The 18,843-nt window shown below is 46.5% G+C and overlaps 1 protein-coding gene across 1 annotated transcript in view; it reads right to left on the bottom strand.

Moving 5' to 3' along the window:
• The window catches only part of LOC139453759 (polypeptide N-acetylgalactosaminyltransferase 1-like), a 47,019-nt gene that overhangs the window by 24,621 nt on the left and 3,555 nt on the right, over positions 1–18,843 (bottom strand). Inside the window, exon 2 of the mRNA XM_071235227.1 lies at positions 9,900–11,913. Coding sequence (XP_071091328.1) covers positions 9,900–10,234 — 335 coding nt within the window. The 5' untranslated portion in view covers positions 10,235–11,913. The remainder of the gene's footprint in view (positions 1–9,899; positions 11,914–18,843) is intronic.

Here is an 18,843-nt window from a genome sequence, read left to right as displayed (position 1 = left end):
AGAGGCGACTAACGGAATCAGGTGGTCAAGCTTGTTGACTTGGTTGAGGCATGTCGCCGTATCCCAGTAGCGTGGATCGATGCTCATGATGTCAATCACTGGATTCTCTGGTCCAGGGCCCTGTTTCACAAAGCGATCTTAGCGCTAAGACTACCGTAAGTCTATGTTATAGTATGGGAGTCACGATCGTCTTAGCGCTAAGACTACCGTAAGTCTATGTTATAGTATGGGAGTTACGATCGTCATAGCGCTACGATCGCTTTGTGGAACAGGGCCCTGACTCGATTATTTACAGACCGCCGCCATATATCTGTAATACAGTGGCGTTAAACATGACCACCTATACACCATCCAGAGTGGACGGTAGGTACTGACTTGATTATCTGGGTCAATATCGTGTTCGGGAGGGGCAAGAGGCTTTATGTGCACGACTCATTATATTGCCAGAAAGTTCATCAACTCCGCGGGGTGGGACAATATTAGAATATGAACAATAGGCTGTAGCTAAACACGACAATAAACATCCCTCCATTGTTTACCAACACAACCACTGTCAATGTTTACACGCGCAGCGAACTCCGCCCCCTCCTTGCATCGCGGCACGATCTGTAGATAGCATCCCCCTAGCATTGTTTGCGATTTCTCTTTAGGGGAGACGATATTATTGAAAGCAAACATACGATTCCGTATGTTCGCAAGTACAAATTATTAACTTGCTCTCTGCTTGTGTCTTGATTATGACTTTACATCATGTACATTCTCCTTATGTTTATCGCATTAAACAGTTTGTGTTTAATAAATGTATTTCTGATTGTATGCATGAGATGGAACACTCAGATAGGTGGTGTGGGTCACGACTGTCTTATAATCAAGCAGCGAACACATACACCCGGCTTAATTACACATTTCTCAATAAGACGACGCTGAAAATGAAACAATCTGTGCAACTTTAGTAAAGCTGAGAATGGTTTCGGATTTACGAACGCAATATCACCAAGTGATATTAAACGAGTCTTCCCAGCTCTCGTAAATCCCGAACGGAACAAGAAACAACTTCGACAACAGATAACGCGGATGTTCGTGGGCATAACCAGATTGGCAATCGGTGAAACATCAATAGGGATCAAAGCATGGCATGTTTACTTCTGGGACGGAATGATGGGAGGGCAGCCTAAAGCTCCACACGTCTGTTACATCCCCATCTATCCTGATAATCAGCCTGACGGCTTCGATGCATCCAGTTGGACAAATGGAATTGGGTTATATTTGATCAATTAAGTAAAATCGAAATTGTCACATTGTCACAATCCAAAGTATCCCCATTTGCATTGACACCATTCGCAGTGTCATCATCCAGAGTGTCCCCAACCACAGTGTTACCATCCGCAGTGTCATCATCCAGAGCGTCCCCAACCACAGTGTTACCATCCGCAGTGTCATCATCCAGAGCGTCCCCAACCACAGTGTTACCATCCGCAGTGTCATCATCCAGAGCGTCCCCAACCACAGTGTTACCATCCACAGTGTCATCATCCAGAGCGTCCCCTACCACAGTGTTACCATCCGCAGTGTCATCATCCAGAGCGTCCCCAACGACAGTGTTACCATCCGCAGTGTCATCATCCAGAGCGTCCCCAACCACAGTGTTACCATCCGCAGAGTCATCATCCAAAGCGTCCCCAACCACAGTGTTACCTTTCAAAGTGTCGCTATCCAGAGCGTCCCCAACCACAGTGTTACCATCCACAGTGTCATCATCCAGAGCGTCCCCAACCACAGTGTTACCATCTGCAGAGTCATCATCCAGAGCGTCCCCAACCACAGTGTTACCTTTCAAAGTGTCGCCATCCAGAGCGTCCCCAACCATAGTGTTACCTTTCAAAGTGTCGCCATCCAGAGCGTCCCCAACCATAGTGTTACCTTTCAAAGTGTCGCCATCATGAGCGTCCCCAACCACAGTGTTACCTTTCACAGTGTCGCCATCCAGAACGTCCCGTACCACAGTGTTACCTTCCACCGTGTCGCCATCCAGAGCGTCCCTAAACACAGTGTTACCTTCCACAGTGTCGCCATCCAGAGCGTCATTATGGAGAGTTTCATGATCCAGAGAGTCATCATCCAGAGTGTCAATTATGGAGAGTTTCACTATCCAGAGCGCCATTATCCAGAGCATCATTTTGGAGAGTTTCATTATCCAGAGCGTCATTTTGGAGAGTTTCATTATCCAGAGCGTCATCATGCGGAAAGCAATTATGGAGATTTTCACGTTCCAGAGCGTCATCACGCAATGCGTCATGATGGACAGTTTTATTATCCAGCACGTCATCATCCAGAGCATCATTATGGGGAGTTTCATCATCCAGAGCATCATTATGGAGAGTTTCATTATCTAGAGCGTCATTATGGAGAGTTTCACTTTCCAGAGCGTCATTATGGGGAGTTTCATTATCCAGAGCGTCATTATGGAGAGTTTCACTTTCCAGAGCGTCATCATCCAGAGCGTCATTATGGGGAGTTTCATTATCCAGAGCGTCATCATGCAGAGCGTCATTATGGAGAGTTTCACGATCCAGAGTTTCATCATCCAGACTTTCTCTATCCAGAGCGTCATCATCCAGAGCGTCATTATGGGGAGTTTCATTATCCAGAGTGTCATCATGCAGAGCGTCATTATGGAGAGTTTCACGATCCAGAGTTTCATCATCCAGACTTTTACTATCCAGAGCGTCATCATGCAGAGCGTCATTATGGGGAGTTTCATTATCCAGAGCGTCATCATGCAGAGCGTCATTATGGAGAGTTTCACGATCCAGAGCATCATTATGTGGAGTTTCATTATCCAGAGCGTCATTATGGAGAGTTTCACTATCCAGAGCGTCATCATCCAGAGCGTCATTATGGGGAGTTTCATTATCCAGAGCGTCATTATGGAGAGTTTCATTATCCAGAGCATCATGATCCAGAGCTTCATGATCCAGAGCGTCATTATGGAGAGTTTCACTATCCACAGCGTCATTATGGGGAGCTTCATTATCCAGAGTTTCATCACCCAGAGCGTCATTATGGAGAGTTTCATTATCCAGAGCATCATGATCCAGAGCGTCATTATGGAGAGTTTCATTATCCACAGCGTCATTATGGAGAGCTTCATTATCCAGAGCATCATCAGTCAGAGCGTCATGATCCAGTGTATCATTCTATAAAACATTACCATCCATGATAGGAGCAGGACGATAAGCTGACAATAATAGTCTCGGGGGACGTCATGGGGCACTGGGTACACATTCTTGGACAACGGGGCTGTGGATACCAATTCTAGGACATTGGGGTTCTGGGTACCAAATCTTGGCCAATGGGGTTCCGGGAATCAATTCCATGACAAAGGGGCTCTGGGTACTAATTCCAGGACAATGAGCTCTGGGTACCAATGCTTGGACAATGAGCTCTGGGTACCAATTCTTGGACAGTGAGGCTCTAGGTACAAATTCTAGGACAATGTGCCCTGGGTACCAGTTCTACTCCGGAATCCCGTCAGTGAATAGTGCCACAGCAATGTGGCTCACCTGGATATGTAGACAACAGTTCTAAATGCCAAAGTCACGTTCTTTCATCACTTATACTCTAATACCTTCTGCAAATAAACTAAAGATTATTTAAGTAACAATAAACAACCAAGCAAAATATGATGTCATCATGAGACATACAGGTTTTACAGTGTTGGAGGAGAGCAGTGTTTTACTACACAGACAGCTTAAGAGCCTGAATCAATGTAATACTACATATAATTCCGATATGGAGCGAAGTGCACCCTTCGTCCACCTTATCACGGAACACCTACCTACTGCGTGTTCAACTTTTTAATGTGTGTGTGTGTGAAACACGTGCACGCAATCTTTCATATATCACAAATAAACTCGTCAAGTTTGACTGCTGTTTCTCCGTTTTGATACAGGTCATATTGGCGTAGGCGTAATGCAGCCGGAAACGTAGGGTCGTGTTGATATGTACGTTAATGACGTCCTTCTGATATTTGTGAACGTCAAAATCACAAACAGCATTATCGATACTTATGTTTTCAACGCGCACATTGTACCAGCTGTTTCACCGCCTGCGTGTCTGAAATATAAGGTATCGAGTGATGGTTCTGGATGGTTGAGAAAAAGGAAGGAACAGGTGGAACATGACATCCCCAGAACAGAAAGACGACAGGGGTGTGTAGTCAAAATATGAACGTTGGAGATGACTTGATCATCAACGGGTCATGCCACCACAAGTGGTCAAACACTCGTTACACGGCGTGCTGTGGGCCGTATCAGTCTCCCAGTGAGTGTGATCGGACTCCTCTTGCAGCGCCTGGCCCAGTTTGCCCAGCTGAGCGGGTAACACAGGCACTTCACGAGTCTCAGATTATCCTCTTTACTATGTGTTTCCCATCCCGTGCTCAGGTTTACAGTGGCAGTTAGCCGGAAAGACATTTGGCCGTTACACGTGTAACACGATATTAGATGCCAATAGGTTTAACATTGTGCATATACATATAAACTCGCGACATCAGGGGTTGTTGTAACCCAGTAGAGAGCTTATGATAAAATATATATAAATATATATGCAGAGTGGGTGTTACTACATCTACTGGTGGCGAATGGGTGGATATCAAACATTGTTTTCGATCCTGAGCGGAGCGGTAATGTCGGGTAGGGAGGAACAAGGACACAAAACAGGCCGACCGAGCCTAAATGTGCATGAGCAGCTCACAGAATGATAGACATGTAAACGAAAAAATGTCTTTTGAACATGCTTATCATGTTCGTGTTGACCTGTGTTGACCTGTGAGTGCTCAAAGTTGAACACCGCTTCTGTTTTTATTCTTCCGACACGGCGGGTTGCTTGCTGGCATGTGGCACGACTCTCGCCGCCGGCGTGTTAGGGACATATACGCCATTAACTATTGATAAGAAGTGTCCGGCTTCCAGCCATTGCTTTCATTAATATCGCATCACGTGGGCACGTGGAGGTGTTTACAGTATGTTAATGGGAAATTGGATCACAATTTATGCTTTGTTTTTGTAAAACATTCTTCAAATATCAGACGATGGTTTGCTGCGAGTCATAGATTAAAACCATAAAGTCTTTTCCTGTGCATTTGCAATGAAATAAAGTAGTTTTTTTTAAGTTTTATTATTTTGTTGGTCTTTTGGTAATGCTATTGCTGATGGCTTGTTCATGTTACGATGCAGAATGAGGGTGTTTAGTGACATCTGACGTAACATTTACAATACATATACTGATATCTGCCCGTACCACTTACACAATGTTTACTGATATCTGCCGGTACCACTTATACAATGTTTACTGATATCTGCCCGTACCACTTACACAATGTTTACTATTATCTGCCCGTACCACTTACACAATGTTTACTGATATCTGCCGGTACCACTTATACAATGTTTACTGATATCTGCCGGTACCACTTACACAATGTTTACTGATATCTGCCGGTACCACTTACACAATGTTTACTATTATCTGCCCGTACCACTTACACAATGTTTACTGATATCTGCCGGTACCACTTACACAATGTTTACTGATATCTGCCGGTACCACTTACACAATGTTTACTATTATCTGCACGTACCACTTACACAATGTTTACTGATATCTGCCGGTACCACTTACACAATGTTTACTGATATCTGCCGGTACCACTTACACAATGTTTACTGATATCTGCCGGTACCACTTACACAATGTTTACTGATATCTGCACGTACCACTTACACAATGTTTACTCGTCTGATATTTGCCCGTACCACTTACACAAAGTTTACTGATATCTGCCGGTACCACTTATACAATGTTTACTGATATCTGCCCGTACCACTTACACAATGTTTACTCGTCTGATATTTGCCCGTACCACTTACACAATGTTTACTGATATCTGCCGGTACCACTTATACAATGTTTACTGATATCTGCACGTACCACCAACACAATGTTTACTGATATCTGCCCGTACCACTTACACAATGTTTACTGATGTCTGCCGATACCACTTACACAATGTTTACTGATATCTGCCGGTACCACTAGTATCTTTCGCACTGACTTATATAACAAATGAGAATATAGCACACACTGGCAATAGAGGGTCACTGTGTACACCTATATGGGAATATAGCACACACTGACAATAGAGAGTCTCTGTGTACACCTATATTGGAATATAGCACACACTGGCAATAGAGGGTCACTGTGTACAGCTATATGGGAATATAGCACACACTGACAATAGAGAGTCCCTGTGTACACCTATATGGGAATATAGCACACACTGGCAATAGAGGATCACTGTGTACAGCTATATGGGAATATAGCACACACTGACAATAGAGGGTCACTGTGTACACCTATATGGGAATATAGCACACATTGACAATAGAGGGTCACTGTGTACACCTATATGGGAATATAGCACACACTGACAATAGAGAGTCCCTGTGTACACCTATATAGGAATATAGCACACACTGACAATAGAGAGTCACTGTGTACACCTATATGGGAATATAGCACACACTGACAATAGAGAGTCCCTGTGTACACCTATATGGGAATATAGCACACACTGACAATAGAGGGTCACTGTGTACACCTATATTGGAATATAGCACACACTGACAATAGAGGGTCACTGTGTACAGCTATATGGGATATAGCACACATTGACAATAGAGGGTCACTGTGCACACCTATAAGGGAATAAAGCACATACTGACAATAGAGAGTCCCTGTGTACACCTATATGGGAATATAGCACACACTGACAATAGAGGATCACTGTGTACACCTATATGGGAAAATAGCACACACTGACAATAGAGTCACTGTGTACACCTATATGGGAAAATAGCACACACTGACAATAGAGAGTCACTGTGTACACCTATATGGGAATATAGCACACACTGACAATAGAGGGTCACTGTGTACACCTATATAGGAATATAGCACACACTGACAATAGAGGATCACTGTGTACACCTATATGGGAATATAGCACACACTGACAATAGAGGGTCACTGTGTACACCTATATGGGAATATAGCACACACTGACAATAGAGGGTCACTGTGTACACCTATATGGGAATATAGCACACACTGACAATAGAGAGTCACTGTGTACACCTATATAGGAATATAGCACACACTGACAATAGAGGATCACTGTGTACACCTATATGGGAATATAGCACACACTGACAATAGAGAGTCACTGTGTACACCTATATGGGAATATAGCACACACTGGCAATAGAGGGTCACTGTGTACACCTATATGGGAATATAGCACACACTGACAATAGAGGGTCACTGTGTACACCTATATGGGAATATAGCACACACTGACAATAGAGGGTGACTGTGTACAGCTATATGGGAATATAGCACACACTGACAATAGAGGGTCACTGTGTACAGCTATATGGGAATATAGCACACACTGACAATAGAGGGTCACTGTGTACAGCTATATGGGAATATAGCACACACTGACAATAGAGGGTCACTGTGTACAGCTATATGGGAATATAGCACACACTGACAATAGAGGGTCCCTGTGTACAGCTATATGGGAATATAGCACACACTGGCAATAGAGGGTCACTGTGTACAGCTATATGGGAATATAGCACACACTGACAATAGAGGGTCACTGTGTACAGCTATATGGGAATATAGCACACACTGACAATAGAGGGTCACTGTGTACAGCTATATGGGAATATAGCACACACTGGCAATAGAGGGTGACTGTCTACACCTATATGGGAATATAGCACACACTTACAATGGAGGGTCACTGTCTACACTTATATGGGTATATAGCACACACCGACAATAGAGGATCACTGTGTACACCTATATGGGAATCTAGAACATACTGGCAATAGAGGATTACTGTGTACACCTATATGGGAATATAGCACACACTGGAAATAGAGGGTGACTGTCTACACCTATATGGGAATATTGAACACACTAGCACCAGAAGGACACATGGGCTCATTGATCACCCTGAAATGGGATAGACACATCCTTAACATCGCGTCAGTTATTGACCGCCCTGACAAACCGACACGCATTTCACTAATTCGTTTAACGCCATTCTCCTGTGCTAGGCTGCATGTTAGCGGTTATTGATGCTACAACTACTGGCCATCAAGCAGCAGCAAGTACTGACAATTCCCAGCTACGTAGTCGGGCGTCCGCACTGTGAACATTACGCTGTGGTACGCGTGGCTTTAGTCCCCAATCGGGTGCAATTATCACCCTGAATGTAAGGCGACTATCGCTGTATGGATGAGTGAGTGAGGTGGGTTTAACGCCGCTTTGAACGATATTCCCTATATCTTGCGGCATGGCAGTTTGATGTGGGTTTGTTTGTCTGTTGTTTGTAGCTTAACGCCGCTATCAGCAATATTCCAGCTACATGACGGCGGTCTGTAAATAATCGCGTCTGGACAACACCATCCAGTGATTGACATCATGAGAATTGATACATGCAATTGGGATACAGTGACATGCATCAACCAATTCAGCGAACCTGACCACCCGATCCCGTTCGTCGTCTCTTACGATAAGCATAGTCACCATTTATGACAAGCAAGGGTTGCCGAAGACCTATTCTTGAAGTGGGAGGAAAGCCAGAAGTGATGCAGGTCTCTGACGTTTACCACTTTGGTGAAACCCACGATCATGGATACGGAGCTGACAAACCTTGGATTCGACCCTACGACCATAGTTTTGTGACGAGCCTAGGGGGATGGATGCATTCTACACAGCGAACTGCGGCAGTGACACACTCTTTCTCTTTCTCTTGAGTTGAGTTTAACGCCGCTTTTAACAGTATTCCAGTTATATCGCGGCGTGTCAGCTTAATGTGGGAGGAAAGCCAGAAATGATGCAGGTCTCAGACGTTTACCACTTCAGTGAAACCCACGAGCATGGGTATGGTGCTGACAAACCTAGAAACACAATCCAGGCGAACCGGGATTCGAATCCATAATCATAGGTGTCTGGCGTGCCCAAGGGGCGCATCTCTGCAAAGCGAATCGTGGCGCCCAGCGCAACAGAAGAAGGCAGTTCCAGCTTCCAGATCGAGCTGGTTCTGACGCTGCTGTGAAGCTGTTTTAGTTGTGTCACGAAATGTCACGGGATGTCACGGTGTGTCACGGGATGTCACGGTGTGTCATGGGATGTCACGGTGTGTCATGGTGTGTCGGTATTATGAAACAATCTGAAGTATACCCACACCAATCCACAACCAACCGGTCTATTAATAGCTAAGGGGCGCCACTCTGTAACCATAGTAACATGAAGCTATCGAGAAACAATGTCATTCAGCCGCATCGTCTTTATGTTGTGGTGGAGGCTGGATATAACAGTTTGTTACAAATCAATTACGCTAACGATAGTTTAGTGTCGAAACTGCGGCAATCCCTCCCAGACCTGTATAAATTGTAAAAATTCCAGCAGAAGTTTCCATTGCTGTAGCTCAGTAGTTAAAGTGCCTATTTTCCACACAACTGGTTCGGGTCTGTTTCTCGACACTGACCCAGTCGGGGACAGTTGTCCCCGCCTTATAGCAAAACCTATTTTACTACAGTATTATTGAAACATGATGGTGTATCGCCCGTGTAACCATGGGGACCAACGACCTGAACAACACAACGACCCGAGCGGGCCCAGCACCCCACAATGGGTTCTCCACCCAGACGATTATGTAACAAGAATGTCTCGGATAATGGCGTTGTAAACAAGAGATGAACGTGGATGACATGCACGACATACATACATGATATCACAGGTACACAGATGCTACCTACCCGACTGGCCTTGAGTCCGGGACGAGTCTGTTGAGGGGAATGATGTCACTGGCGTAGACGTTCAGCCGGTATTTCTTCATCGCCCACTCCGCCCGTCGCTTTTCCTCGGGTGCAAGGACAACGCCCCTCCCCAGTTCCCCTGCCAGTCGAAGGTCATTCGTACCATATTTCGTAATTAAAGCATTGTCGTCCTTTGGGTGTCCATGGTTGATGTACACTCTCTTGAGGCTGTCTGTCCGGTGAGTAGTTGTACTGACGAAGTGGTATATCTTCCCCACAACCAGCAAAACAAACACCGTTCCCAGCAGCAGACCGTATCGGAAGTGAATACGCATTATCAATGTCTATGGCCAGAGATCCACGTGCTTTCATCGCAGTCGCCAAGTCTCTGCGTATGTGTTCTCCCTACGCCACTAGTTGAAGTCTCATGTGAACATGTTATTGTTCAACACAGGTATATCAAGACAACCACTGACATCATTCGTCATTTGATCAGAACGGCCGATTCCAATATGTATCACTCGTTATTCCCACACACATAAAGTGTTCCTGACAAGTTTCTCCCTCAGTTGTGAACGTGTCAGCGACACATCCAATATTTATACACGTAAAGTAATTTAACAGACGTGATTAAACCTTTTGTCTGATTCTGTTCTGGATCTTAACATGAAAGGCGAGGCGGGCGCTAACCTGACGTACCTGCCGAGTGGGCTGTCCTACATGTGTTCAGGTATTGATTCCACCGAGTGTATCCCTTGCTCATGTCAGCCACACGTTGTACAATTCCAGTAACGTTTAATTAGAATTCAGCCTCACGTGAAGCTCCACACTGTCCGACGACGACAACGACACTGTGGCACGTCGTCATGCAGCATGACGCTGAAGCAGGCATCACTGCGAGTACCCTCCTCCCGACCCACCTGTGGGACATCCCGCGTGGGTTGCACCTTCAATCAGCCGTCCACAAATCCAGGTATTACAATCAATGGCGCTCGGTAACGCGCGGTGATCAGTGTGGCGAGGTGGTGAGAAGCCAGTAGGTAGACGGTTGTCGGCGCTCCTCCACAACCTACCCGAGGGAGTATCGGACAGCCTAATGCGGAAGTCCCCGTTTACCTTGGCTACAGCTAGCTCACTGGGACTTAGCTCTCTGTGTACATTTCACTTTAGACGAGGTCCGTGTGGTTTTTCAAGCGCTCGGAACACGTACTCACAAGGCAGCGTCGAATGGATACCGACAAATGTAGTTACGACAAACTGACAGAATACTTTGAGAACAGTGCCAACAACACGAGTCTGTCAGTGTCAACAGCCCGGCTGTAGCAAGGACAAGCACAACACACACCGATTTCTCCTACACCTCGATATAACGCTGATCAAACTTCACACCTAGCCGGAAACAGCCCTGGCGACACAATAGCATGCCGAGATGCATGCAGTAGTATGTCTTATGCCGCTCCACACACACAACCGTTCCGCTTCACGAGTCTTCACTGTGGTATGCCCTTTCCTTATGTTCCCGTCTCAAGATTAGGGACAGTAAGATAATCGCCCGGTACAGACCGACTCACGATACCAGCCCGGTCACTTTACACACACCGCCCATATACCTGTAAGCCGCTCTGCGAGCCGATTGACGTTTTCAATCTATTGAAGCGTTACGTCACTGGTTCAAGCTTGCTCCTTGTTGAGATATACTTGCACGTACACCGACCACATCTCACACAAGTGCCACCACGAAAGCTGCTTTTGTGAAACTGGATAGCGCGACCCTCTTGCAATCGTCGCCTGGCATCACCTGTAGCGTCCCCTAACTAGCCAAACACGAGTGACATTGATCCCTTATTAAATGATGATTGGTGACAAGGTGACTGTCTCCTGTCGCCGAGCCACTTCCACTGAGATCTCATCGACGCCCAAATCTCACGGTATCTGCACGCGTTCCCAGGGGAAGGATGAAGTGGGGTCGTCGTTCAGGTTCCCGACTCGTCACCCTGTACCCTCGAGGTATTATCTGTAAAGGTACACAAATCCTCTTGTATCTGTTATCAGACCTCCTTTTTTAGTGACCTCAACACTACACAGATACTGTCAGTAATCACAGGATTACGCTCGTCCCGTTTACCCTGTTTCGCCTGTATTACTTCAGGAGACACACGGGTGGCCCAGTCAACGAAGGGGATGCAATGTGTACTATGCAGAGAACACATGTATGAAATTGGGTTTTCCCCCCAAATCGAGCTAACGTGTCGTGGTAGAACTGAACATTTTGTTCAAAGTAACGTTTAACTAAATAATACTGGCCTCGGACTTCAAACCCCTGTGTACAGTTGAATATTTCATACCCCTGAATCCTGCACCCTGCAACATACCCCACTGGCATACCCCTCCCCCATACACGTGCACGCTCCAACATACCTCTCCGACATACCCCTGCCCCATACACCTGCACGGTCCAACATACCCCACTGACATACCCCTGCACCATACACCTGCACCCGCCAACATACTCCTCCGACATACCCCTGCACCCTACACCTGCACCCGCCAACATACTCCTCCGACATACCCCTGCACCCTACACCCTACCCCTACACTTTACACCTGCACCCTGCAACACACCCCAGCACCATACACCTGTACCCTGCAACACACCCCAGCACCATACACCTGCACCCTGCAACACACCCCAGCACCATACACCAGCACCCTGCAACACACCCCAGCACCATACACCAGCATCCTGTAACACACCACAGCACCATACACCTGCACCCCAGCACCATACACCTGCACCCTGCAACACACCCCAGCACCATACACCTGCACCCTGCAACACACCCCAGCACCATACACCTGCACCCTGCAACACACCCCAGCACCATACACCTGCACCCTGCAACACACCCCAGCACCATACACCAGCACCCTGCAATACACCCCAGCACCATACACCAGCATCCTGTAACACACCACAGCACCATACACCTGCACCCCAGCACCATACACCTGCACCCTGCAACACACCCCAGCACCATACACCTCCACCCTGCAACACACCCCAGCACCATACACCTGCACCCTGCAACACACCCCAGCACCATACACCTGCACCCTGCAACACACCCCAGCACCATACACCAGCACCCTGCAACACACCCCAGCACCATACACCTGCACCCTGCAACACACTCCAGCACCATACACCAGCACCCTGCAACACACTCCAGCACCATACACCAGCACCCTGCACCATACACCTGCACCCTGCAACACACCCCAGCACCATACACCTGTACCCTGCAACACACCCCAGCACCATACACCTGCACCCTGCAACACACCCCAGCACCATACACCTGTACCCTGCAACACACCCCAGCACCATACACCTCCACCCTGCAACACACCCCAGCACCATACACCAGCACCCTGCAACACACCCCAGCACCATACACCTGCACCCTGCAACATACCTCGGCACCCTGCACCCTACCCCTGCACTTTCCACCTGCTACCTGCAACACCCGCCAACCCACCCCACCCTGCACCATACACATGCACCCTGCAACACATCCCAGCATTATACAGCGCCACCCTGCAACACACCCGAGCACCATACACCACCACCCCGCAAGACACCCGAGCACAATACACCTGCACCTTGCAACACATCCCGGCACCATACACCTCCAGCCTGCAACACACCCTAGAACCAAACACCTGCACCCTGCAACACACCCCAGCACCATACACATGAACCCTGCATCACACCCCAGCACCATACACCCCCACCCTGCAACACACCCCAGCACAATACACACCTGCACATTGCAACAACCCCAGCAACATACACCTCCACCCTGCAACACAACCCAGCACCATATACCTGCACCCTGCAACACACCTCAGAATCATACACCTGCACCCTGCAACACACCTCTGCACCATACACCTCCACCCTGCAACACAACCCAGCACCATACACCTCCACCCTTCAACACACCCCAGAACCATACACCTGCACCCTGCAACACCCTCCCAAACCATACACCTCCACCCTGCAACACACCCCACCAACATACACCTCAAGCCTGCAACACACCCAGCACCATACACATGAACCCTGCAACACACCCCAGTACCTTACACCTCCAACCTCCAAAACACCCCAGCAACATACACCTGTATACTGCAACACACCCCTGCAAGATACACCTCCAGCCTGCAACACACCCTAGCACAATACACATGCACCTTGCAACACACCCCTGCAAGATACACCTCCAAACACACCCAGCACCATACACCTGCACCCTGCAACACACTCCATCACCATACACCTGCACCCTGCAACACACCCCTGCAAGATACACCTCCAAACACACCCATCACCATACACCTGCACCCAGCAACACACTCCAGCACCATACACCAGCACCCTGCAACAAACCCATCACCACACACATGTATCCTCCAACACACCCCTGCAACACACCCCTGCAACATACCCCTGTGCCCTGCAACATACAACTGCACCCTGCAAAACACCACATCACCATAAGCCTCCACCCTGCAACATACCCCTGTACCCTGCAAGACACTCCATCACCATACAGCTGCTCCCATCAACAAAATCCTGCATCCTGCAACACACCCAAGCACCATACACCTCAACCCAGCACCAAACACCTGCAACATACCCCTGCACCATGCAACATACCCCTGCATCCAGCAACATACCCCTGTACCCTGCAACATACCCCTGCACCCTGCAACATACCCCTGCACCCTGCAACACACACCAGCAACATACATCTGCACCCTGCAACATACCTCTGTATCCTGCAACATACCCCTGCACCCTGCAACATACCCCTGCACCCTGCAACATACCCCTGCACCCTGCAACATACCCCTGCACCCTGCAACTAACCCCTGCACCCTGCAACTAACCCCTGCACCCTGCAACTAACCCCTGCACCCTGACACAACGTATTGTTTGAAAGGAGGACCCACAATGCATCATGTGTCAGGACATCTAGCAGAGGACCCACAATACACCATGTGTCAGGAATTCCTGCTGATGACTAACAGTACATCATGTGTCAGGACATCTAGCAGATGACCCACAATGCATCATGTGTCAGGAATTCCTGCTGATGACTAACAGTACATCATGTGTCAGGACATCTAGCAGATGACCCACAATGCATCATGTGTCAGGAATTCCTGCTGATGACTAACAGTACATCATGTGTCAGGACATCAAGCAGAGGACCAACGATGCATCATGTGTCAGGACATCTAGCAGAGGACCCACAATGCATCATGTGTCAGGACATCTAGCAGAGGACCCACAATACATCATGTGTCAGGACATCTAGCAGAGGACCGACAATACATCATGTGTCAGGACATCTAGCAGAGGACCCACAATGCATCGTGTGTCATGACATCAAGCAGAGGACCCACAATACACCATGAGTGAGTGAGTATGGTTTTACGCCACTTTTAGCAATATTCCAGCAATATCATGGCGGGGAACACCAGAAATGGGCTTCACACATTGTACCCATGTCGGGAATCGAACCCGGGTCTTCGGCGTGACGAGCTAACGCTTTAACCACTAGGCTACCCGACCGCTCCAATACACCATGTGTCAGGACATCTAGCAGAGGACCCACAATGCATCATGTGTCAGGAAATCCTGCTGATGACCAACAATACATCATGTGTCAGGAATTCCTGCTGATGACTATAGTACATCATGTGTCAGGACATCTAGCAGAGGACCCACAATACATCATGTGTCAGGACATCTAGTAGAGGACCCACAATGCATCATGTATCAGGACATCTAGTAGAGGACCCACAATGCATCATGTGTCAGGACATCTAGCAGAGGATCTACAATACATCATGTGTCAGGACACAGAGGACCCACAATGCATCATGTGTCAGGACACAGAGGACCCACAATGCATCATGTGTCAGGACACAGAGGACCCACAATGCATCATGTGTCAGGACAAAGAGGACCCACAATACATCATGTGTCAGGATATCCTGCAGAGGACTCACAATGCATCATGTGTCAGGACACAGAGGACCCACAATGCATCATGTGTCAGGACACAGAGGACCCACAATGCATCATGTGTCAGGACAAAGAGGACCCACAATACATCATGTGTCAGGATATCCTGCGGAGGACTCACAATGCATCATGTGTCATGACATCTAGCAGATGACCCACAATGCACCATGTGTCAGGACACAGAAGACTCACAATACATCATGTGTCAGGACATCCAATATAAAACCCACAATGCATCATTAGTCAGGACATCTAGCAGAGGACCCACAATACATCATGTTGTTTTGGAAAATTATTCACCAATTCAGAAAACAGACGCCATAAGAAATGTTCTAGATGATCATGGTATCTTGTCCCCGGGGGTTTTCGAAAAAGGCTTTTGACTGTTGGTAACATTTTGGTCTTAAATACATATTTTAAGATTTTCGAAAAAGAAATTGTATTGTGCATTTATTTATTTTACGAAGGTTATCGACACTGTTTGGAGGGTGGGACTTTCGTCCAAAAGGCATAAAAGTGGTATTGTAGGTAAATTCCTAACTTCAGTGAACATGTGTATAGCAGTATAAAATAACTGACACAAGCAACATTATGTCGTCAAACTACTTCCCTCGTTGTACAGATATCAGGCAGGGAGAGAACTTGTCACCGGTGCTATTTTCAATATTTTTAAATGACATTTATATCTAAAGGCTGACGAGGGATTAACATTGACATTAATTCTGCTGATAACTTTAATATCTCGAATATTCTATTTTGGTTTCAGTGTATCATCTGTCTTTATGCAGATGGCATTGTTCTTTTCGATGAAACGCCCCAGGGACAACAGAATACTCTCGTTACATTTTATGATCATTGTACAACGTGGAAACTCAACGTAAATAACGCAAAAAAAAAAAAAATTGGAAAAGGGGGCAGCCAAGTCTTCTAAATTACATTAGCCGGTCTCAGAAATTCAACACCACACATTATGGTCTATGGTGAACTGGGCCGAGAACTTTTTTAATATTTGAGTTTGTTATATCTTTTCGGCATCAGCTTTCTTTTGGAAATAGTCCTCCCAAATTATCCCATTAATCCAGATTATCCCAGATTATCCCATATTGTATAAGACAGTGGCGAAAACGTGCCCATGGTTACACTTTATGAAACAAATTTTAAATAATGTTGGCACATATTTCATTATCCTTCTTTGTGCGCCACGCACTAAGTAGTCTCGAATGTTGGACGAGCACTAAATTCTTTGAGTGAGTGAGTGAGTGAGTGAGTTGGGTTTAACACCGCTTTAAACAGTATTCCAGTTATATCGCGGCGTGTCAGCTTAATGTGGGAGGAAAGCCCGAAGTGATGCAGGTCTCAGACGTTTACCACTTCGGTGAAACCCACGAGCACGGGTATGGTGCTGACAAACCTAGAAACATAATCGGAGCGAACCGGGATTCGAACCCACAATCATAGGTTTCTGGCGTGCCCAAGGGACGCAACTCTCCAAGAATTGGTTTGATAGTAAGTTCAGGTGGAAGTTAATCGAAGGTGAATATCATTTCTTAGTAGTTTGTCCGTGTTTTTGTACCATGAGAAATACTAACCTCAGTATTATTTACTTATTATAATGTAATCAAAATATGAATATTTGTTGGCTGTTGGATAAGCTCATGCTACATATGTGTAAGAAACTCATACCTTAAGAACAATGTCTTGGTAATTTTGCTATCTATCACTGTATAATTTTTTCAAGGATCTTTGTAAAAGGGCCTGTGGCCTTTCTACCGAATAATCCAATCAATCAGTCAATACCGAGTTCAAAGGTCTGTATGTGTAGATTATGCTCTGACGTCATTATAATTAAACACTTTTCCTTGTTGTACAATACGATCCCACATGACAAACTTCATTCCTTGATTCGAGGGGAATGTGTCCCTGAAAGTGATGGACGGAGGTATCATTACATATATGGATCAGAATTTGTGCTCGGATAGGCAAAATCAGAACACGGGAACTTAGGCTTTAGATATATTCCTGATCTGATATCGTTCAATCATGGCCAAAGAACCAATTCATTTTCACTGATTTCCCATAATTTCCTATAATTATGGAAATGTTTTGTCGCTTTAAGTAACGAAAGGCCCGGTGTATGTAGGTCAGTCCCTGACTAGTGTATATGTACACGCCGAGTTGAAAGGTCTGGTGTATATACTTATTCTCTGACTTGAGCTATTATTTGCCACGAAGTACACTCAGTCAATCGAATGTTGTTAACAATTACCGACCAGTTTGAAGACAAAACTCACTGGAATCTTTGACTCAAATAGGCTTGATAAATACGGTCGTACAATATTATTCCAGTGTGGCTTAGGATGACGCACGTCATCACGCAATGTCTGGAGCGCAGATGTGCGGCAGATACAGGACACCCTTAATCTACTACAGCGCTGGAATAACAGCCCCGCAGTTGCTGGAGAGAAATCAATGTCGCAGACTTAGATTAATTCACGAGTATGTTCAGTTTCTATCTAATCAATAGATTATGAGGTGCCGAGTACAGCGGCTAATGGACAGTGTATCCTTGTCCAGGGATATGGAGCACATCTCGCCATTGGGATCGGAGGATGTCGGCAGGGTTTCCAACACATCAGCTCACCCAATTAGCTGACTAATATAACTCACACACATCAAACACACCTCAACTCACACACCTCACCTCACACATCACCTCACACGGCTCATCACACACACATCAAATGCACATCACTTCACACACCTAACCTTACACACACCACCGCACACACATCACATACACCACCTCACACACTTTATCTAACACCCTTCACCTCACACATCCCA

Source organism: Haliotis cracherodii, unplaced genomic scaffold (genome assembly GCF_022045235.1).
Source record: "Haliotis cracherodii isolate W230 unplaced genomic scaffold, xgHalCrac1.p SCAF_1, whole genome shotgun sequence".
NCBI lineage: Eukaryota > Metazoa > Mollusca > Gastropoda > Lepetellida > Haliotidae > Haliotis > Haliotis cracherodii.
The sequence above is the reverse complement of the archived record's forward strand: the minus strand, read 5'-3'. Positions and strand labels throughout refer to the sequence as shown.